This window comes from Callospermophilus lateralis, chromosome 1 (assembly GCF_048772815.1).
Source record: "Callospermophilus lateralis isolate mCalLat2 chromosome 1, mCalLat2.hap1, whole genome shotgun sequence".
NCBI classification, from domain to species: Eukaryota; Metazoa; Chordata; class Mammalia; order Rodentia; family Sciuridae; genus Callospermophilus; species Callospermophilus lateralis.
The window spans coordinates 43,011,212-43,034,357 of record NC_135305.1 but is presented as its reverse complement, the minus strand read 5'-3'; the positions used below and the strand labels follow the sequence as shown (position 1 = coordinate 43,034,357).

Here is a 23,146-nt window from a genome sequence, read left to right as displayed (position 1 = left end):
TTCAATGGTACCCTTGAGAAATGACACAGTTAAACATGGGAAAGGAGGGAAGAGGAGAAATGTGCCCAGTAAGTATGAACTGAATAAAAGTTCATCATAAATATCAAAGTTTTTATTCTGTGGAGAACAACTAGCTTTATGAGGGAGGATGTAACCCAATGGCAGCACCACAAAACTAGTTTTCTTTGCTCCACAAAAATAAAAGATGAACATTTGTTTAAGAGGGAGATTATTTTTTTTTTAATTTTGAACAACTCAACTGATTGATTTTAAAAAATATAAGCTATCATTAAAACAAAATGAGTATCCCAAATATGTATTTTTGTATTATTTATTTGGTACTGGAGATTGAACCCAGGGGTGCTCCACCACCGAGCTACATCCCAGGTCTTTCTGTTTTTATATTGAGACAAGGTCTTGCTAAATTGCCTAGGTTAGCCTCAAACTTGAGATGTTCCTTCCTGCCTCATCCTCCCTAGTCACTGGGATTACAGGTATGTGCCACTATGCCCAGCTCCAAATCTGCCTTTTTAAAATGTTTTTTTTTTAGTTGTAGTTAGACACAATACCTTTATTTTATGAATTTATTTTTATTTGGTGCTGAGGATCAAACCTAGCACTTCACATGTGCTAGGCAACCCCAGCCCCACACATCTGCATTTTAATAATAATTTTCCTCAATAAAACTTTAATGAATAGCTCCTCTTATACCTAAATTACTCGTATCTCAGAAACTAAAATTGCATTTCCTCAAAGCAGATAAACAGAAGATACATTACTCTCATTTTTACACATGGAAAATTTTAATAAAGAAAATGTTCAATGAAATAAAGCAAGATGGTGACAGAGTTAGAGAATACCTCAGAGTTACTACACTTTCCACTTTATAATGATTAGTCTACAATTACTACAGTTGACTTTCATTTCAAAATGAGGCCAAAATAGATTGTAGCCAATCTATACAACTACAGGAGAATAAGATCCACTAAGTCAAAGAGATAAAACTGGTACTGTTGGGGCTTGGGCTTGTGGCTCAGTGGTAGCGCACTTGCCTGGCATGTGTGAGGCACTGGATTCAATTCTCAGCACCACATATAAAAATAAATAAAATAAAGGTCTATCAACAACTAATTAAAAAAAAAACCCCTGATACTGTTAAAGGGAGCAACTAAAATGATGTTAGACATAAAAGAACCCTTAATTAATTCTGTTGCCAGATCTATATAAGTCTTTAACATTGATGAACTAAGATATATTCCTTTAAAAGCTTTATTTTTTTAGTTTTTAAAATTTTTGGTTGTGTTTTGGGTAGTTATTTAAGTCAAGCAACATTATTTCAGTGAGACAGACATAATAATGTGATTTCTAAGCTACTGCAAATTTCGGACTTCAAAAATCTGAAACATAAAATCAACTTAATTAATCCAATATCTGAAAGTGAAGACATTTCCATCTCATAGGCAAAGAGCAAGGAGAAAAAATAAAATTTTAAAAAGCCATTTATGACACGAAGCTATGTCATCAAAAGTCAAAATGGTGGTTACCTCTTGGCAAAGAAGGGAAGTAATATAGACCAGGAAAGGCCACAGGCACATTTCCTGGTAAAATGAAAAGGAGCTGGGTAGTGGATCTACAGGTGTGAACATGGGCACAAATGCACTCAGCAGCATGCACAATTAGACTCACCATGCATTTGCTCATAAACCATACCTCAATTTGAAGAGTAGAAGCATTCACTACAAGTAAAACGCCACAACCAGAAACGAAGGATAAAAATCACAAAATTTTTGGAAAAGTCAGAAAAAAATTAACGTTTCCAGAACCTCCCATAAATTACACACAGGTTGGATGGTTACTCAGGTATTTCTTATGATGGTTTATGAAGAACACCATAAGTGATTTGGGAGACCCCTTCTAAACTAACCAGAATTTCAAATGTGACTGTTTTTCTGCATATTCTAAATATAGATAGCTTCAAGCTTTTAAAATAACCTCCACAAGTTGGAAATCAAAAGCTTAGAAAGCTATGCCTCAAAACACAAAGAAAATCTACTTGTCTCAACTCTGAACACTTTAACCCAAGTTATGTCTAAAGAAGGCAGGCCATTTTCAACCTTTTATGTTCCTTAACAGAATGAATCTACCTATGTATGGGTTTTTAGAGACAAGTTATCAATTTTTAAAAAACCTAATACTCAGTAAAAGCAAAAAATGTTGAAAACCTGTGTGATAGTATTCTGTCCTCGGAATGGTATTCTGTTCTGTTTAGTAATGTGTGGTAGCTATGAACACCAAAAGCAGCCAGAAATTTTCAAATATACCATATAGAGTATAGATGCTATTATCAAAAGATCAAGTTTGATGATCAAGAAAGGCTGTGTATCTGCTTGGTAAAACAGGCCAGACAGTCCAAGACTCCCACACTGAGTTTCAACTTCCATTTTCAGCTAAAATAATTAATATTAAAATAACAGGACTAATTTTCCTTTAGTATTCAGAATAGATATTTCTGTCCACATCTAGAGTCCTACTTAAGTAAAATTCCATGACTGAAATGAAACTGGGAGATGGTTGCTGACACTTAATGATCTATTTCTATTTCCTGAATGACAATAATTCCAAATTTACCAGTAAGTAAATTTAAAAATTATTTTTAAGTTATTAGGAAATAATACTATCACCTGATAAATAAAACATTACATCTCACTATTATTTTGTCTTAAACTTGATTAGGCAATGTGGCAGTTTCAGAGATGGGAAGCTTCTACAATGAAATGACAAAAATTAACCTGTAAAAGAGTCGATCAAGAAACAAAAGAATTGAGGAGTACTAGCTCTCAAATGCTACTATTCTCCAACAATCATCAGCTATGCAAATTATAACACTGACACCTGAGATCAAAAAGTAAAGGTCAAATTACAAATCCAAAAGAAATAGATGTCCTAAATTTCCTGCCTTAACCCTCTTTCCCCTGCAAAGCCAGTGTGGTGCCAGTTTTTGACGTTCTAGCCCAGCAGGTTGAGTCTCCATAGACATTCTTAACTATAACCTTTGCTTACAGATGATGAAAAAATACCGTGCAGAGCCTGTACAACTGCATTGACAAGTAAAATTATTCTATACCCAATAATAATTAATCATCAAATGGGTTGGTAATAATTTTTAAAAACCAACTTTAGGTGTCTATAACTGCTATCCAAGCTCAGCCCATTGTGCAGGGCCTGCTCTGCACCAAAGCAATTTCATTGTATAAGTTTTAAGACAGATATGATGCTGCTGGATTGTGCTGCCAGGCAAAATATCAAAACTGAAGCCACTGTAGGAAAAATCCACCTTAAAAATAAAGGTATTTCTTATTCTTTTGTAATATACACATAACATCTACTCTTATGTTTTTATAGACTTATAAAAAGGAAGAGTGCAAAATAATACCTTTTTCTCTCCTCAGATGAAAATTGCAAGCCCTTCTTCCCAGTCTTATAAACACTATCATCTCAGATTCTTCCAGCATCTATTTTAGGGTTTAAGCATCATTGTGGGTCCACAAACAATAGATCAGTGACAGGCCTGATCCCATCAATTAGCACGTTCCAGGGAGGCTGCCTGGATCCTGTCTTGTTACCTCCCTCTTGGAGGCCTGGTTTTGAGCACAGTGACATCCCTAACCTTAAGAATGAATAACCCAGTTAAGGGGAGTCTCTTCTCTGAGACCAATTCCTCTATAATTAGAGCCAAAATACAAATGGTGTTAATGACCTAAGGTAAATTGGTATGAACTCCAAGCCAATGAAACCATGACAGCAAGCAGATTTCTCAAAAGCAGAGAAGTGGAATCCATTTACTTACATGAAGATTCAGTGCCAAACATGGCTGGCTCCAGAAGCTGCTTTTTTAAAAATTAGAAGAATGAGGGGGGGAAAAAAAGGAAGGAAGAAAATCAAGGAGAGTGTGGTTGTGAGTGGAGAGATGAGCTGGCTACACAGCAGGGGTCATGAAGCCAGACAATGCAGTCCGAGCTGTGTCCAGCTGCCAGATTCAGGATTCAGTTTTCAGTTTTCTCCCGTGTGATTGAAAAGCATGGTCTCCTACAGCACCCAAAACCGAAAGGCAGCTTTTGAAAATCCACCAGGCAAAGGAAAGCCGACGTGGCTCTTCTGGGATGCGGTGAGGCAGGACTAGGTAGGAGCAGGGGCAGGACTGGGAGCAGCAGCAACAGCGGATACTGCAATCCTGAGCCCTGCCGTAGCAGTAAGACAATAGCAGGGCTTATGCATACGCTGGATGACGTCAGGGACACTGCACAGACTGACTGCACGGCTTGAGCCAGAGGCTCCAAGGGCTTCAGGGAGCAGTGTAATTCAAGGGGGAATTCCTTCGACATAAAATGCACAACACCAAAACCCACATATACATTCCCCCTCCTAAGGAGCTCTTCATCCCTGTGATGCTATACAGTAAGAGATCTCAAAGAAATTTAAACACTAGCTTTACAGAAACTAACCACAAAGATATGCAGATCAGGGTTCTTGGTTTTATTGCAGCAAACCAAACTTTTCAAGGGAATTAAGCATATCAGAAATGAGGGGGGTTGGGAATCCACCTTTTAAAAGCAATTACAGAAAAGTTCAAAGTTATTTTCTCTAAACTTAAGGTAGATTAACAAATCAAGGATTATACACTCAATCAAAAAGAAATGGAATATGCATACTACTGCACACATATTCTGGGAATTTACATGCACTTTATAAATGTACCAAAAAATAACTCTGTAAGTGCTCTAAGCACTGCTTGGCACACAATGAGCACTCAAATGCTAGCAATTACATTATCACTTATTTTGTAACTATTATTCATATGTGAAAACCACTGCTCTAGAAATACACTTATACTCATATATTTCTCCTATCTTGTTTTTTTTGCCTTATTTTTCTTAATTTTGCCTTATGGGAATTATAGTCAATTTTCAGAGAAATCCAGATATTTTAAGGTTATGTGCACATACCTGTATATTATAGCTGTGTATTGGTGGGCATTTGTGATATATATTAATCTACTCACACAAAGACACAATTAATAACTTGTCTTTTGACTCACTGGAAAAATAAAAGTTTTCTTGCATTATCATATTATTATAAACCTATATGAAAAACATACATAACATACTAGAAGATACAAACTTTCATTAGAATGTTCAACACAAGCAAGGAAAGAAGTTTTAATGTTTTAAAAATACTGTAATGCACAAAATATATGAGTGTGTGTGCATATGTATATAATCATATATCCCCCACTTTTAAATCATACACAGCAGGAAGTTCAAGAGTTTAGGTCTCCTCTCTACCCATTCATTCAAGGTATATACCTTTTCCAATAATCTCTTATTTTTCTACAAAGATCTGTCAATATAAAAAGTTTTCAAACATTAATATGAATGTAGAATTCAAAATTACCAAACGTGATGATCATTATTATCCAAAGTACATGTATGAAGACATGAATTGGTGTGAGTATACTATGTATGCAACCAGAGATATGAAAAAATGAGCTCTGTATATGTAATAAGAATTGTAATGCATTCTGCTGTTATATATAAATAAAAATAAATAAATAAATAATTTTTTTAATTAGCCATCTAAAAATATCATCAGTAGTTTTTCTGGTATGTGTAGCTCTATCTCATCCTTTTAATGGTTTCATAATTCACTGTATGAATGTACTATAATTTATTTGAGGCAGCTTGACCTTGAGGTTACTGAAAAAACTGAACCATCATGAAGAAAGTGTGATGATGCTATATAAATTACAGAACAAACCTCTGTTATAAAAACGAATAACAATAACTAGTATTTACTTTATGCTGAGCACTATTCAGGGAACTTCACATGTATTAACTAATTTAATTTTTATAAACAAACCTATGAGATAGATATCACTCTTATCCACATTTGACAGATGGTTGAATAAGTTGCCAAGGTATTATGGTTTGGATGTGAGGTGTCCCCTCAGAAGCTCGCATGGGAGATAATGCAAGAGGTTCAAAGGAGAAATGATTGGGTTGTGAGAGTCTTAACCTAATCAGTGTTTTAATCCCCTGATAGGAATTGAGTGGTAACTGAATTGGTAGGGTGTGGCTGGAGGAAGTGGGAATTGGGGGCATGGCTTTGGGGTATATATTCTAATCTGGCATGTAGAGATCTCCCGCTCTGCTTTCTGGTCATCATGTGAGCTGCTTCCCTCTGCCACACACTCTGTCATGATGTTCAGCCTCAACTCAAGCCCCAAGGAATGGAGCCTGCTGTCCATGGGCTGAGACCTCTGAAACCATGAGCCCCCGAATAAACTTTTCATCTTCTGAAATTGTTCTTGTTGGATCTTTAAGTCACAGCAGCAAAAAAGCTGACTAAAATGCAAGGTAATGCAGATAGTAAATGACATGCTGGGATTCAAACCCAGGCATTCCAATTCCAAAGCAAGCCTCTGAACCACTCTGCCACAATATCTCTTGAAAAATGAATAAATAATTGCCAAAATTATATGGCATTTTAAAGACTCTACTGTAATAAAGAGAAATGAAAATGTAAAGGGGAAAAAATCCTTAAAAGAGAAAAGTCACCAAAGAAAACTAAAAATGACAGAATTTTTTTTTTAAACTGCAGTGTTAATAAAATTGAAAATTAATAAAAAATACACCTCTTTAAAAATAATCAGTCAAGTCAATAACAAAGGGGGAATATAATAACAATATTTAGATGTAACTGGAAGTGAGAAATTCAAAATGTTTGAATCTTAAAGCCAGGAAATTATCTTATGGAAGTTGTCTCTTATTTTTATTAATTATTTTTCCAGGGGGAAAAAATCTCTTTTAAATTGCATATAAGAGATTGTATGTGAATACTCACTCAGTGGATGGATATGGACATCAGAAAAGGGACAGGAAAAGGAGAATAAGAAAATGATCCGTAGGAAGGAGGCATTCTCCAGCAGAGGCCACAATCTATTTGCAAAAAAGCTTTTACTAACTTACTTACATTACTCTTCTTTTAACTCATTCATGATGGTGTATATATGAACATGAAATGCATTTTCCTGAGAGCCTATATTTTCTTTGTGACATAAACTTCTAAGAGTAAGTTAAAAGATGCAATACTCTTTTCAAGAAGTCTACTTTTCAACAACTAGACACAGAAACATTATGCTAAAAAAACATAAGGCACCTCACTTACCAATAACACTAGACACAAATCATAGGAGTCATCCTATGAAGGCTTCTGCATACTGGAAGCCTGAGGTATTTATAAATACTTTAGAAGGTCTATATCCATATCACTAAAGACCCATAGTGGACAAACATGGTTCCAGAAATTTAGTTTTTGCTCCAATTCTCTCCTCTAGTCAGTTCAGAAAACAATACAAATTTTAAGAAAATTGCCTAAGGAAAATGTAATGAAGGAGCAGGGCAGGGTGGCACATACCTGTAATCCCAGCAGCTGGGGAGGCTGAGACAGGAGGATGGCAAGTTTAAAGCCAGCCTCAGCAATGGCAAGGTGCTAAGCAACTCAGTGAGACCCTGTCTCTAAATAAAATACAAACTAGGGCTGGGGATGTAGCTCAGTGGATGAGTGCCCCTGAATTCAATGAAAGAAAAAGAAAGAAAGAAAGGAAGGAAGGAAAGAAGGAAAGAAGAAAGGAAAGGAAAGGGAAAGGAAAGGGAAAGGGAAGGGGAAGGGAAGGGGAAGGGAAGGGGAAGGGAAGGGGAAGGGAAGGGGAAGGGAAGGGGAAGGGAAGGGGAAGGGAAGGGGAAGGGAAGGGAAGGGAAGGGAAGGGAAGGGAAGGGAAGGGAAGGGAAGGGAAGGGAAGGGAAGGAAAGGAAGATGTAATGACAGAAAATGAAGGAGGAATAAAGCTGTCCAAAGTCCCTCACCATTCTGTCTTCAAAAATATTCCAAAACCAATGTGATCTTTGGATCCATTCTGTCTAATTGTCCCTGCATATGACGTTGCCCTTCCATTCATAAAGACAGTACTCCTAATTTCAGGATAAATTTAGCAATGAAAGAAAAGATTAACATTCACACTAATTTAGTGGTCAAGATAACTGTAAAATTAGAAAGCTATTAATAAAGAAAGATAATAGTTAAAATCTTAAATTTAACAGTCACTTTTAAAGGAAATCCCATTCATGCATTCACTCAACAACTATTTTCTGGGAGCCTTCTGTTCATATTCTATAAGTGTAGCCACAAACTCACTCCCTTCCCCACGAAGGTTATGCTCTAGAGGGCAGGGCAGACAGAAGACAGACAAATATGTAATGTGTGAAGTGGATGTATATATTAGGGAGAAAGAGGAATTAGAAGAATGTGAATGACTCAACAGGAGGGTTGCTTTAGGTGAAACTGTCAGGTAGGGCCCTAAAGTGGTGACATTTCAACAGAGACGTGAAACAGTGAGGTTAAACCACATGAATGACCTGGAAACAACATGGAAGTAAGAGTATGGAAAAGGCCAAAAAGAGGAGTATTTGAGGACACTAATATTTTTTTTACAATAAATCTATTCTTTTTTTAACTTAATTTTATTTATTTATATGTGGGACTGAGGATCGAACCCAGGGCCTTGCACGTGCAAGGCGATCGCTCTACTGCTGAGCCATAACTCCAGCCCCAATAAATCTATTCTTGACTCATCAAATATCAGCTTTCTATTGGAAAGTATCTTCTTTAGTGCTATGATGATGCCATTAGTACAAAAACCATTGTACTGAATTGTACTGACTACAGAATAAATTTTCTTTTCTAATCTAAAATAATTCATTCTCCCATGAACTAAAAACATGAGTTCTTCCCTTCAAAGTTTAATAGACTAAAAAATAACTATATTTGCAAATGCATTCATGTTTATAAAAAACACTATATAAGACTATTCAAAATAGCTTCCTACCATACAACACAGCTAATTTAATCAATGTATTTATGAATGTGGCAAAAACTTAAACCACATATTCTCTCTACAGCACACACAACAAATTTTAAAAGTGTTATATCTATGAATTTCTCTAAAGTCACTTACTTTGTTCACATTAAAGTTTTTATTTTCTTAATATTCCTGTTGATATCTGTTTGTTAAAGTTGTATATCTTAAAATATCAACTATTCATATATATAGTATTAGTTAAAAAGACAGAAGTGTTTTAATGGCAATATACAAGCAATTAAAAATGAAAGAACTAATCAATGACTGTTATTTGGGGGAAAAGGTAAAAATTTATTATGGAAAACATACCCATCGCTGAGCACAGTGGTGCAGGCTTGTAATCCCAGTAGTTCGGGAGGCTGAGGCAGAAGGATCTGAGTTCAAAGCCAGCCTCAGGAATTTAGTGAGACCCTAAGCAACTCAATGAGACCCTGTCTCTAAATAAAATATTTTTTTAAATGGGGAGGGAGGATTGGGGATGTGGCTCAGTGGTAAAGTGCCCCTGGATTCAATCCCACTACCAAAAACAAAAAGTAAATACCCATAGAAAAACTATTCAATAGAATTTTACAAATTTGATTTCTTTACATCTGGTTTCAAGTGTGTTCTTTCATGCTTCAAACTTCTAAAAGTAGGTAAAGTTAATTGCCCCAAATAGATTTGTATAAATCTATAACATCCTGCTTTAAGCACTTCTCTGAAAGAAGTGTGTGTGTGTGTGTGTGTGTGTGTGTGTGTGTATGTACGCTCTTTTCCTTTTAATAGGATTTTTTGTTCCACAATTCTGAAACAAAACTTACTCTGTGTATATTTAATATTTAATTCTCTGTAAGTTACTTATCCTAAATTAATCACAATTTGTATGCAATGGATTCATAGTAAGGAATAAATTGGTATATATTTTAAAGTACACAAAACCAATATAATTTTAAATACAAATTCAAATATTATAATTTAAGTCATTCTATATAGGCAGAATATATTTTAAATTAAATTTTACCTGTATAATCCATAATCAATCAGTAAACAGGAACCCGTGTATTTTCCAAAGTGCAACTCTATCAGCCACAAAATGAACTAGCTCCCTGGACAGGCAAACTACTCTGGGAACGCCTCCCACCATGTGACACTAAGCTTACCACATTTCTTATCTCCAGCAACCACTGTGGCTTTCCTCCTTTTGACTGTTCTTTCAAAGTCATCCTTAGAAAAAAGTCTGTTTCATTTGTTCCCATTTCATCCCTGTATTATAAGGTTAAAACACTAGGGGGAAAAAATTCTTGTAGTTATCTAAGTTAAAATGAAGGTATTCATGTGTCATCCCACTTCTCAGTGTTACGAAGCTACACAGCCTGAAGTAGTCAGTGTCCAAATTCTTAGTCAGAATTTTGTTGTTCTGTTCATTTATGAATACAGAGGCATACTTGATTTATTTGAAATGCACTTGATTAAATTGAAAACAAATCTAATAAAGGTGATGAAAAAACAATTCCTTGAAGTCTACCTAAAACCTTAACCTCCAAGCCATATATCAAAGTCATGAAACAGATATCAGCTGGAAAGGACATGTGGTCATTATTGAACAGACTCTATGTGTTGTAATCTTCAATGTCACATTGCCAAATACCCAAAGCCATCTTTTGCTTCACTGCCAACTGTTCTGATCTTGAGTATGTCCCAGCTAAAACTTTAAATTAACTTTGGCTACTTCATCTTGATATAAAACTGCACCTCAACAAAGAATAAGATATAAATAAGTGGTTAAAAGCCAGGTTTCTCAATTTTCCTTTTTTTTCAAGCAACCTGAATGTTTGGACAATTTCCAAGTTAGAACTATTAAGCTACCAAACTGCAACTACTTTGTAGAAGATATGGAACTGGCTGTTTGAAATGATTTTCTTGGAGTAGTGGGGTGTTTTGTTCTGTTGCTTTTATTTTTGCTTTCCCTCCACCAAATATGTTTCTCCAAAGGGTAATTATAAAGTTGACAGTACTTTAAAAATATGACTTCGAATCCAATATGATATCAAAAGCATGTTGTACAGAAATCTATAAATACTGAGCTAAATATTATTAACAGATTCCCTCCAATAATTTTGTCAGTCATCTAGTCATTGCTTCACTGCAACAGCAGAGCCCCTCACACACCCACTCTGTGAAGTCAAAAGCTGTTAATTCTCCTCAATGTCTCCTGTCACTGCTACTAAAAAGGCCCATCTCATTTTTTCTCTTTACCTTGCCTTGTGTATAAATCGGGAAGATTTTTATGAGCTGATAAAGTTTATTCCTGGTAATTAAAGTGGGCAAATTGTTTAAAAATTAACATCATGATTGTTCTAAAACAGTAAGCTTAAAATACCTACAAATAACTATTTGAATTTCCACAAAGCTTACAAGTATGTGGAAGCATTGATTGCCATTATCAGATGTCACGTGAAATGACATTTTATGGCTTTTACAATTTAGTACTATTGGCATGGATTTTTAAAGTCCTTATCTAATTATTCAAGTAGTATTATTTTTAGTGATTTTATTCTTTCATATTCAATCATTCTTGTTTAAGTCACAGATAGTTTAAGGAAATTCATATAATTAACAGCAAGAAAATAATGAAAAAAATCTGAGTTGGAAAGACAGATGGGGGCTGGGGATGTGGCTCAGCGGTAGACTGCTTACCTGGAAAGCATGAGGCCCTGGGTTCAATCCCCAGTCAAAAAAAAAAAAAAAAAAAAAGAGGAAAGACAGATGGGTAGATAGATATAAAACCTACAATACAACCTACTTACAGTGAAGTGATTTACCATAGTTCAGAAATCCAACAGAATGGTTAAAAGCCAGGTTTTGAGTCAGACAGAGAAGATTCCAATTTCACCTTAGACATTTATTATCTGAATGGTGTTAAGCAAGTTTTAAAATATCTCTGAGCCTTAGTATACTCATAAGTTGACAAAGGGCCTCAATCAATGCCTGGAAAATAATAACTATAATATGTAGATACAACTTTGTGTGCACCAGGAATTGTTCTAACTCATATATTAACTTATGTAACATTTACAATAGCCCCATAAACTATATTCCCATTTTATAGATGAGAAAAGTAAGGAATATAAAATCAGTAACTTAACTTGCCTATAGTCACACACTATAATTCACAGAGCCAGGATTCAACCCAAGAAGCCTACCTCAAAGCCCTTGTGCTTAACCACTGTACAGCACTGCCTCTAGATGATCAATAAATGGAGTACATGATCAATAAATGGAGGCAAAAAAAGGAAAATCATTCAAAACTCTGAGTTCAATCTTCCCAGTAAAACTGACCTATAGCTTGCCAAATATTTCAATTCAAGTCTATAAAAATTATCTTTATGCTACTTTCAATTCTAACCTAAGGAAAAATTAGAAAGGCAGAATAAAAGAAATAATGTTTAAAGTCACTATAATAGCTTAACATGAGAGTTGCATTAGCCACATAAGCAGAAATAAATACTCAGGGACAAAAAGTGATAACTATAAAAGGATCTATACTACTCACTGCACATCCAACAAATACAAGTCCTTTTCTACTCAGTTCTCCAAATGTCACGGTAGATGTTGCTGGCCTGGACACTATGAATACTTTGGGCAGGTTCATCTCACTAAAACTTCAAAGCTTGCTCAGAAGAGCCTTCAATCAGAACCCCCTGATCATCTCCTCAAAGATCTTTTCTTTTCCATGTCACCCTCAGCAAATGTGACTTGCTAATGTGCCTAGATGCCTCCTCCCAATCACATCATAAGGACCCCAAACTGTATAACAATTTATCTAGTCAGAGGTTCTTCCCGAGTCACCAGTTCTGGCTTATGGGCCAGGGGCCACTGTTGTGACTACAATTTACTGAGTCATCATAGGTTATAATAAGTGCACACTATACCCCCTGAACCCCATCCCAGATTCCTACTATAATTTCAATCTTCATGATCTAACAAGGAAGAGGTACCCTTATTGAATCAAGAGACCTGGGGTCTAACCAACACTGCTGTTCATTACCACTTTGGTCTGAGATAAGTCCTGTGTCTGTTCCTTCACTGGTGAGATGAGGAGGCTAAACAGGATGATCCCTAAAATCCAATCTAATTCTAATGGGCTAGAGTTCTACTTCAAACCCATTATAGCTGGATGAGAAAACTCAAGTAACTCCATTCCTACTTGTCTAGTGTGTACTGTCCCTTCTATATTGTCAGAGCTTTTGAAACAGTCCGTCTCACAGGTGGGATATCAAAATACCAGATGTACTGTGCTACTCCAGGGCACTTATGTTGAATGCTGAAGTTCACAGGAAACCTCCTCTTGTTCACAGACACACTGTTCCTTTCTAGACAGGTCCCAAGTAACTAAGCATGAGAATGAGTAGAAAAATACACACTCATAAAACACAACTAAAAATAGCTGTTGGAGGCCTTGCCTGTTGGAGGGTTCATGGCCTTGTGGATCACAGCTCTTAGGACCATGCAGCGTTGATGCCAGTAATAAAGTTTGTGATGGAGACCCTCCTTGCAGGACTTGAGACAGCCAGACAGGGAGTGCCCACCATTCTGTAGTGACAGCTCCAGGGCAGAGATACCCCTCTCCTCCCTTTGCCCTGCATGGCTTTCCTACCTGAAGTAGTTTCTGCCACTTGGGTCCATGGCTCTTGAACCAACCCAGAGGAGGAGAACAACTCCCCTCTCACTCTTCCATCTTAGCTCTGAAAATTGTAAATTTACCATAATAACTTACATTCCCAGTCCATACAATAACTCACTTTGCTATTCAAGGTTTAAAAACCCCAGGGCTAACTTACAAAAGCTCACCCTGTTTTTTTCACATTTGAGAAATAATATGGGGTTTTCTCTCCAGTCTTGATTCTCACTTTCATGAGCATGTTAGAGCTAAGCCAAATGCCTTAAGGGTATGCCTCATCCCACTTCCCTGTACCGCTGAAATTAGAACAAACTTTATCTAAGACATCTCATCTTGCCTTTCTCCCAGGCTTCTTACCACCCACTCCAGCTTGATCTGGCCTCAGCATTTCCTTTCCACACTCTGTCATTCTTCATTGACCTTGCTTACTGCACCAGAGGCTATCCCAACCTGTGAGAAGGCACCACTGTAAAAAGGATTTTCTGCAAGAAGAAAATTCCTACAGAGTTAGCCCAACTCCTCCCATTAGTGAGCTCTACTGCCCATTACTCAAAAAATTTAAGTTAAGACAGTTGAACATCCAGCACCAACCAGATAACAAATCAGATCTATGATATGAGGAGGTAATTCAACTGCTCACCTCAATGCTATGACCCAGACCAGGGTCATAGCATTGAGGTGAGCAGCTATCTGATCTCTATGCAAAGAACCAAGGCACAGACTCATCCTCAGCACACCAAGTTATACTGTAATATTATGTGCATGTATGAATATATAACAACAAATCCCACTATTATATATAATAATGATTCACACACAAAAAAAAAATCATCCCCAATGGGCACACAATCACAGTTATAAACAAAGGCACAAGTATTATCTGATAAAAGATCTGCCTTACCAAACACCAAATCTTCAGACAAGGGCTCTTTCTGGATGAACAACATCTATTTATTATGATTTTTTAAAACATGGTGGAAGAATCCAAGGCTGTCAGTGGTCACAAAGCACAAACCTTTATTATAAAGTAGCAGGGCAGGCCTCTCTTCCTTCATGGGCCTCAAGGGAACTGACACAAAGTAACCACAGCTGGAAGGAGTAGGAAGCAACTTTCATAAGAGGTAAAGTATAATATTCTAACCATTAATATTTTTACTGTATCAAAGATAATCATAAAAAGACATTATTTTGAGTATTTAAAGTTAACCATTAAAAAAACAACACACTATCTTAATGTAAAATTAGGAATTTTGAGAAACATGACTAAAGTTACTAAAATGTCTTATAAAATATGAAAGATTAATATATTTTCTTCCTACAAATAGAAATGCAACAATAAATATGTTTACTCAGTCTATACTCTGACAGTAAAAGTCATATACATTTGAATCAATACTCTAGTGTAAATATAAGAGTCCAAATCCAGGTTTCTATAACCAACAGGGAGGTATGCAAGCCAGACAGATCCCTCTGTAGAAAAGCTTCTTGAGGCAAACCAAAGACCTTTCTGTATGCTCTTTGATCTGTTCGCCTGGTTGGCAAAAAGAACCACTGGAAAATAAGCAAAGGAAGTCATGAAAAGTAATCATGAATGGGTTACTGTGGGTGTCCTAGAGAAAAAAAAAAACAGTGGAGAAATTCTTCAAGAAACATGGTAGTATCCAGCTAGAGTTCTAGGTAAGCAAAGAAGGTCACAGATTTCCATGATACTCCAAAACGTAAATTATTCTTGCTATTTTACAGGAATTGGAAAACTCTTTCTTCAAAGGGCCAAATTGTAAATATTTTATATTTTGTGGTGCCATCCAGTTTCTATCACAACTATCCAACTCTGCTATTTTAATCCAAAAGTAGCCATAAGCAATATACATGTGAATAAATATAGCAATGTTCTAATAAAACTTTATAGTCTCCAAAACTGAATTTCTTATCATTTTCACATATCACAAAATATTATTCTTCTTTTGAATTTTCCTAACCATTTAAAACTATTTAGAAAACATTCCCAGCTTACAAACCATACAAAAATGACCAGCCCATGAATACAGTTTGCAAACCTCTGTTCTATCATTGTTACTGTAGTTGATTTGATCTTTCTCTGAAAGAGTACTAATCTTCAATTAGATCTCTGCCACTGACTAGACTAACAAGCTTAATGGATTCCATTAACTGATGGACCAGGACTGGTAACTCAAGAAAACTTACATTCCAAGTCCTTTCATTTCTTATGATATTGTGAGAACACCTGGTCCTGACAGCCCACACTAACTTGTTCCTTCCCTATCTCACATTTACAGTATGAAACACAAGCAATAGTGAGTTTGGTATGAAAAGGAAAAAAAAAAAAAAAAAACTCTTTCTGTTCACTAACACTGGGTGAAAAAGAATTCTTGAGAAATAAGAAATTAAAGATCGGGCTGGGGATATAGCTCAGTTGGTAGAATACTTGCCTCATATGTACAAGGTCCTGGGTTCAATCCCCAGCACCACAAAAACAGAAAGAAATTAAAGATTACCTCCTAAGTGCACAGTTAACTACTTGCTAGGTGTTTCAGGACAGAACCTCATTTATGAAATTATAAAATTTAGATTATTTCTGAGGTATAGTCCTAAAATACAACAATTTGGTAATGAGCTACACTGATCTTGATATCAGACCCAGCTCATTGGAGAGTTTCAGCATATTTCTACCAAAGTTCACGTGGATGACATTTTCACTTCTCATTATACTTCAGATAAGAGGCAGATAATTTCCTCTTTGTTCTTCTATCTTTAACCTTTTGAAAGGCCATTGAAAATCTCTTTCTGACCAGGACAACTACTATTTTCTTAGAAATAACCCAGCCTTAACTTAGTATAAAGTATAATGCTTGGTGAATGTTTTAGAGACATATTTGTGCCTGCCGAATGGCAGCAGCTTCCCTACAACAAAAACAAAAAGTCATATCTTTCGCTTTCACCAAAATTTGTCTTCAAAACTGCTTCATTTTTCCACAATAATCACACTCTTGACCTATATAAACCACACTGCATATGTCTGATTCTAGAATCAAACAGTCCTGGACTTCGTCCCCGGCACTGTTCCATATCAATTGAAAATTATTCTCCTTTCAGCCTCAGTTTCTCCATCTGTAGAACAGGGATGCTACATTTGGTATAGGTTGAGCACCCATAATCTAAAAATTTGAAATCTGCAATGCTTGAAAATTCAAAGCATTTTTAGAGTACAAATGACACTCTGGAATGGAAAATTTTACACCTGGACTCATGAAAGTCAAAATGCAGGTGTACTAAAAATATTGTATAAATTTATCTTCAAGCTATGTGAATGAGGTATATATGAAATATCAACAATATATATATATGGTATATATATATATTATATATATATGGTATATATATATATTATATATATATGGTATATATATATATATATATATATATGAGGTATATAACTATCGATGTGTGAAGACATCTGAAGCATATTATGGGTAGAAAAAATAATTTATAAATAGAAATAATATGGCTATATTATGGAGTTTTTAAAAGAGCAGATAATTAAAAAATAAAATAGAAATTTTGTACATGTTATGTACGAACCTCGAGGACATTATGGCTGTTTTGAGATAAACCATTATGAAATAAGTCAGTCACAAAGACATGACCCCATTTATATGAGGTACCCAATATAGACAAATTCATAGAGACAAAAAATAGAATGTCAGTTGCCAGAGGCTGGGGAAAGAGAAAAATGAGAAATTGTTGTTTAGTTGACATAGAACTTCTGTTTTATAAAATAAGAGTCCTAAAGATTGGCTGCTCAGCAATGTGAAGATACTTAAAACTAATGAATTGTGCTCTTAAAAATGGTTAAGAGGACCAGGTTTGGTGGCACACACCCAAAATACCAGCTACTCAAGAAGCTGAAGCACAAGGGTCACAAGTTCAAGGCCTGCCTGGGCAACTCAGTGAAACCCTGTCTCAAAAGTAAAAAATAAAAAGGGAGTAGGGATGTAGCTTAGTGGCAGAGTGCTTACCTAGCATAGATGAAGCTCCCGGCTCCATCGCAGCACTGAAAAAAAAATGGTTAACAGGATAAATCTTATGTATATTTGACCACAATTAAGCTTCTACACAGCAAAAGAAACAAGGACTTAAAGCACAAGCCTACAGACTGGGAGAAAATCTTTGTCACCTGCTCCTCTGGTAGGGCATTAATATCCAGAACAAATAAAGAATTACAAAACTGGACACCAAAAAAACAAACAGCCCAATTAATAAATAGGCACAAATAATTAACAGACACTTCTCAAAAGAAGAAATATAACTGGCCAACAGATATATGAAAAAAAATGTTCAACATCTCTAGCAATGAGGGAAATGCAAATCAAAACTACACTGACATTTCATCTCACTCCAGTCAGAATGATGATTATAAGAACACAAGTAACAATAAATGCTAGTGAGGATGTGAGGAAAAAATAAACTCATAAGTTGTTGGTGGGAATGCAAATTAGTGTAACCACTCTGAAAAGCAGTATGGAGATTTCTCAAAAAACTAGGAATGGAACCATATGATTCAGCTATCCCACTGCTTGGTATATATATCCAAAAGATCTAAAATCAGCATACTGTAGTGATATATGAATATCAATATTTATAGCAGTGAAATTCACAATAGTTAAGTTGTGGAATGGATAAAGAAAATATGTATATTCAAGTATATACACAATGGAATATTACTCAGCCATAATGAATGAAATTATGACATTTTTCTGGTAAATGTATGGAACTGGAGACTCTCATGCTATGTGGAATAAGCCAATCCCAAAAAGTCAAAGGTCAATTTCTCCTCCCCCCTACCCCCCCCATCTGTGGAAGCTAGACCAAAATAAAGAGAGAGAGAAAGAAAGGGAAACATGGGGGTGGGGTGGAGGCAGATTCCATCAAAATAGAAAAAAAGACCAGTGGACTAGGTGAAGGAGAATAAAGGGAAATAAATAAAAAGAAATAAAGGGAAAGGAGAAGGGATGGGATAAGGGAAGAACAGAGGAATGAATCTGACCTAACTTTCCTACATACATACATGAATGTACCACAGTGAGTCTATCGTGTAAATCCACAAGACACTAACCAAAAAAAAAAAAAAATCTAAGAGTAAATAACAGGAAGATCGTAGAATAGAGGAAAGACAACAGGGAGAGGGAGGAGAGAAGGAAAAGAGGAAATACCAGGGACTGAATTCAAGTAAATTATATTTCATACTTTTTAAATTATTAAATTATAAATAAATAAATTCTAGGGGGCTGGAGATATAGCTCAGTTGGTAGAGTGCTTGCCTCGCTATATACAAGGCCCTGGGTTCGATCCCCCCAGCACCACAAAAAAATAAAATAAAAAATAAATCCTAATGTTATGTATGACTAAAAAGAAACAATAAAAATCAAAATAAAAAAGAAATTTTAAAAATAAATGAAGTTTTTTTAAAATGTAAACTATACAGTCAATATTTCTTACAGTAGAATTGCTGATGGTTTTCACTTTGGACTTTATATTAATTTATTCATTATTACAAAAGCAACACAAGCTCATTATGAAAAGCACTCTGCCCACCTTAAAGAGGAAAAAAAGCATTATCATTTTAAGCCTAGAAGCTGTGAAATCTAGTAGCTAAAGAACAAATTAGTCTCAAAATACATTAAGACTACTATAACCAGAAACTATATATTTAGAATCAGAATAACTAGCTAAAAGAATTATAAAGGATAAAAGCTTAGCAAAGATTAGGTATATTTTTGTTCTTAAATTTGTTAAAATGTTAATTTTAAATGGCAGTTATGCAAAGTTTATGCAGATTTAAGTTGTGAATAAAAACATTATATAGCATAAATAATTAAAATTTTATATTTACTCTTATGCCTAGTGATGCTTATTGAGTGAATAAATGAACAAGCTTGAGTAGAAAGCAACTTAAATATCAGAAAACACAGGAATCATTCAGAATAGATGACTATGTTATTCAGATACCCACTGATGACAGTACCTTAAAATACAAGGGTGATGAGTAGGATTTGAAAAAGTTAATGACTGAAATTTTAAAAGTAAAGATGTAAGTAAGAGGGTGACATACTCACAATAGCTGCCCTCCTTCAAAAGCTTTATTATTTCCAATAAACATGGACACTTCTTTAAAAAGGTACACTGGCTCTACTTATAAATGGACCATGAAAAAGGCGAGATGGGGAAAGTACTAGGATTAAAGCAAGATCCCTCTTTGGATCCTTGTTTAGGCAACTCTTGTGCCTCGGCTTTCTGACATAAGAAAGAGGCTGCCCTGAAGTTCACATGGAGATAATGAAAAAAGTACCCTGTAAATGGAAAAATGTCAGGAGTTGGTATTGCTTATTATTATTAATTAAGCTACAATTATTGACTTTCTTAAATAATAAAACATCTTGGGCTAGGGATATAGCTCAGTTGATAGAGTGTTTGTCTCATATACACAAAGCCCTGGATTCAATCCTCAGCACCACAAAAATAATAGTAATAATAATAACAATAATATTAATAATAATAATGAAACATTTCTATGTATAATCAATGTATTTATGTCAAAAAAACAAAATACATAAGCTTTTTGAATATTAAAATGCCTGATTAAAGTCAGAGGATCTCCTTCAGGGGAACCATTCTTTCAAAAGTAACTTCATCTTCTCATTCCATTCTGATTCTTTTCCCAGGACATCCCTGCCCCCTCTTTCTACTTAGCAGAGACACGTCCTACATACTTTTCATGAGCATAATTTATTTTTGTATTGATGTCTGGGAATTCAGAAGCACACTGGATCTTAAAACAGTCCTCCATGTTAGTCACTATTTCCATAGCCCATGAGCACTTAGGAGGAAACGAAATGTGCAAAGAAGGAACTGAATCTCATGGGACCTCTAGTAATGTCCGTTAACATTTCATAAAAAATTTGACACGTAGCTTTATAAAAACTGAAAATGTTTTTATATTAACAGTAACAACCAATGTGAACACAGAGAGGAAAACGAGTCATTTATGACTTACTTTAGACAGGAGATAACTGAAAGGGAAGTGGGTTGAAACTGGGGCAATCAATGATTTGTAGATTTTACTATTTTATCCGGTGTTAAAATAATATTGGATTTTATGTTCATGTAATATGACTTCCTAACATCAAAAACCTGATCTCATAATAAGTTGTAAGTAAATGATGATACATGAGATGGAAGTGTTTCAAATTATTTTATCAGCATTACAATGTATTAACAAACACATCCCACTTCGGTACAATTATATCCAACAGCATTTCCTTAAGAATGTAAAAGATGAGCCAGGCACAGTGGTGCAGGACTGTAATCCCAGGGACTTTGGAGGCTGAGAAAGGAGAATTGCAAGTTCAAGGCCAGCCTCAGCAACTTAGCAAGATTCTCAGCAACTTAGTAAGACCCTGTCTCAAAAAAAGGAAGATACTAGGAATGTGTGTATTTTTTCTTTTAACAGCATACATTAAGAGAGATGATATCATAATGAACAAAACACCAAGGGCAGTGAACTTCCAGGCATTCTAGATATATTCATTAGATATAGCCATGTTTCAAAAATAGCTGAGGAAAGGAAAACATAAAACATGACAATTTCCCACACACTACCTAAAGCACTCCTAACTCCACTTGAATTGTCCTTATAGCAGTACAGATTAAAGGGCTGGGGCTGGGGCTCAGTGGTAGAGACCCACCTAGCATGCATGAGGCACTGGGTTTGATCCTCAGCACCACATAAAAATAAAATAAAGGATTGTGTCCATGTACAAGTAAAACATAAATATTTTTTAAAAGAAAGAAATACAAATTAAAGTGCTATAAAGGTTTCATTCTACCCAATATATTCCAGGAAAGGTAAGTTATCTTTTAATCATTTCTGCAACTTACACATTTTTGATTTATGTACTTTTTTTTTGGGGGGGGGGTTTACCAGGGATTGAACTCAGGGGCATTTAACCACTCAGCTACATTGTCAGCCCTTTCTGTTATTATTTTTTACTTTGAGACAAGGTCTTGCTAAGTTGCTGAGGCTGACCTCGAATTTGCAAGCTTTCTGCCTCAGATTCTGGAGTTGCTGATATTATAAGCATGCACCACTATGCCTAATGCATACTAATTTTAAATTATACTAATATCACTTATCTCTAAAGCATTGCAAGCTAAAAATAAGGGTTTATAGATATTTTTAAACATCAGATATAAAGTTTAAGTACATTAAATGTTAAATATAAAAATAAGCAAAAAAAGAAAAAAACATGTTTTATTTCTATAATCAAAAGTTTATTTTCAGGGAGAAGGGAGCATGGGAGGAATAGACAAACTCTAGATAGGGCAGAGGGGTGGGAGGAGAAGGGAGGGGACATGGGGTTAGAAATGATTGTGGAATATGATGAACACTATTATCCAAAGTATACATATGAAGACACAAATTGGTGTAAATATACTTTGTATACAACCAGAGATGTGAAAAATTGTGCTCTATATGTGTAATAAGAATTGTAATGCATTCTGCTGTCACATAAATTTTTTTAAAAAAAATGTCTATTTTCAGACACTCATCACTAGAATCTATGCCTATACATTTATACCATAGTACTGAAATAAACTACCAAAAGAAATGCCTCCATCTGCAGGCACTGACTGCAAATTCAAAAGTTCAAAAATTCAAAAAATGCCTACCTTTCAAGATTTAAAAAAAATATATCTACACACTATTCAATTGTTTTCAACATAGACAACATATCTCTGAATATTTAGGAGATTAAACAAGCTGAATATTTCATCCTTTCTCTCCAGAGTCTTGCCCATGATGAAACACTAAAATTCTGAGCCAAGTGGTTAATACAAAAGTAAGGTCAAAGACATCTTGAGCTTCCTCCCTAAACCTCTGATTATCATTGCTTAGGAAATCACTCTCAAGTATTGGGGGTTTTCCTCCATAAATTAACAATGTTTCAATATACACAAGACATTTTACATTTGGATCAAGTTATTCTGTCAAAAATATATTACCTATACCACTCAGTATTCATATGAATGTAAAGAAACTTAAAAAAAGAATGAACCCAAATAGGATTGATAGTAGGATACCATAAGTCAGTCTCTTCAATTTGAAAAGTAGACAACTGACAATAGCGGCAGTATCATTTTGAGAGATCATGACCTCAGAGTTGTAGAGGCAATTAAAAATGAAAGAGAGATCTCTAAACAGATTATCGTCACCCTGCAAATGCACCCTCCATGTAATGTTGTCAGATTAGCAACCATTGCAGCCTACAGACAACCCATTCAAACTCCTTCCTCAGAAACTTTTTTGAAGCCCACACAAAGGGGAAAAAAAGGCATATTCTAAAATAACTAATTCAATAGATGTATCTGATTATCATAAACAACAGAACAGATTTTATGTCATTATAGATTTGCACAATTTTTTTCATTCAATG

General features: G+C 35.3%; 1 protein-coding gene across 3 annotated transcripts in view; it reads right to left on the bottom strand.

Annotated features, from left to right (window-relative positions):
• St7 (suppression of tumorigenicity 7) overlaps positions 1–23,146 on the bottom strand; it is a 262,405-nt gene that overhangs the window by 203,384 nt on the left and 35,875 nt on the right. The window contains exon 2 of one of the 3 annotated variants that reach the window (XM_076861677.2): positions 17,672–17,706. The exons of 1 other annotated variant lie outside the window; for it this stretch is intronic. In XM_076861677.2, the coding sequence (XP_076717792.1) occupies positions 17,672–17,699 (28 nt within the window). In that variant the 5' untranslated portion in view covers positions 17,700–17,706. Of the gene's footprint in view, positions 1–3,847; positions 4,068–17,671; positions 17,707–23,146 lie in introns of those variants that run through there. One more of the 3 variants, XM_076861683.2, reaches the window with a different exon arrangement.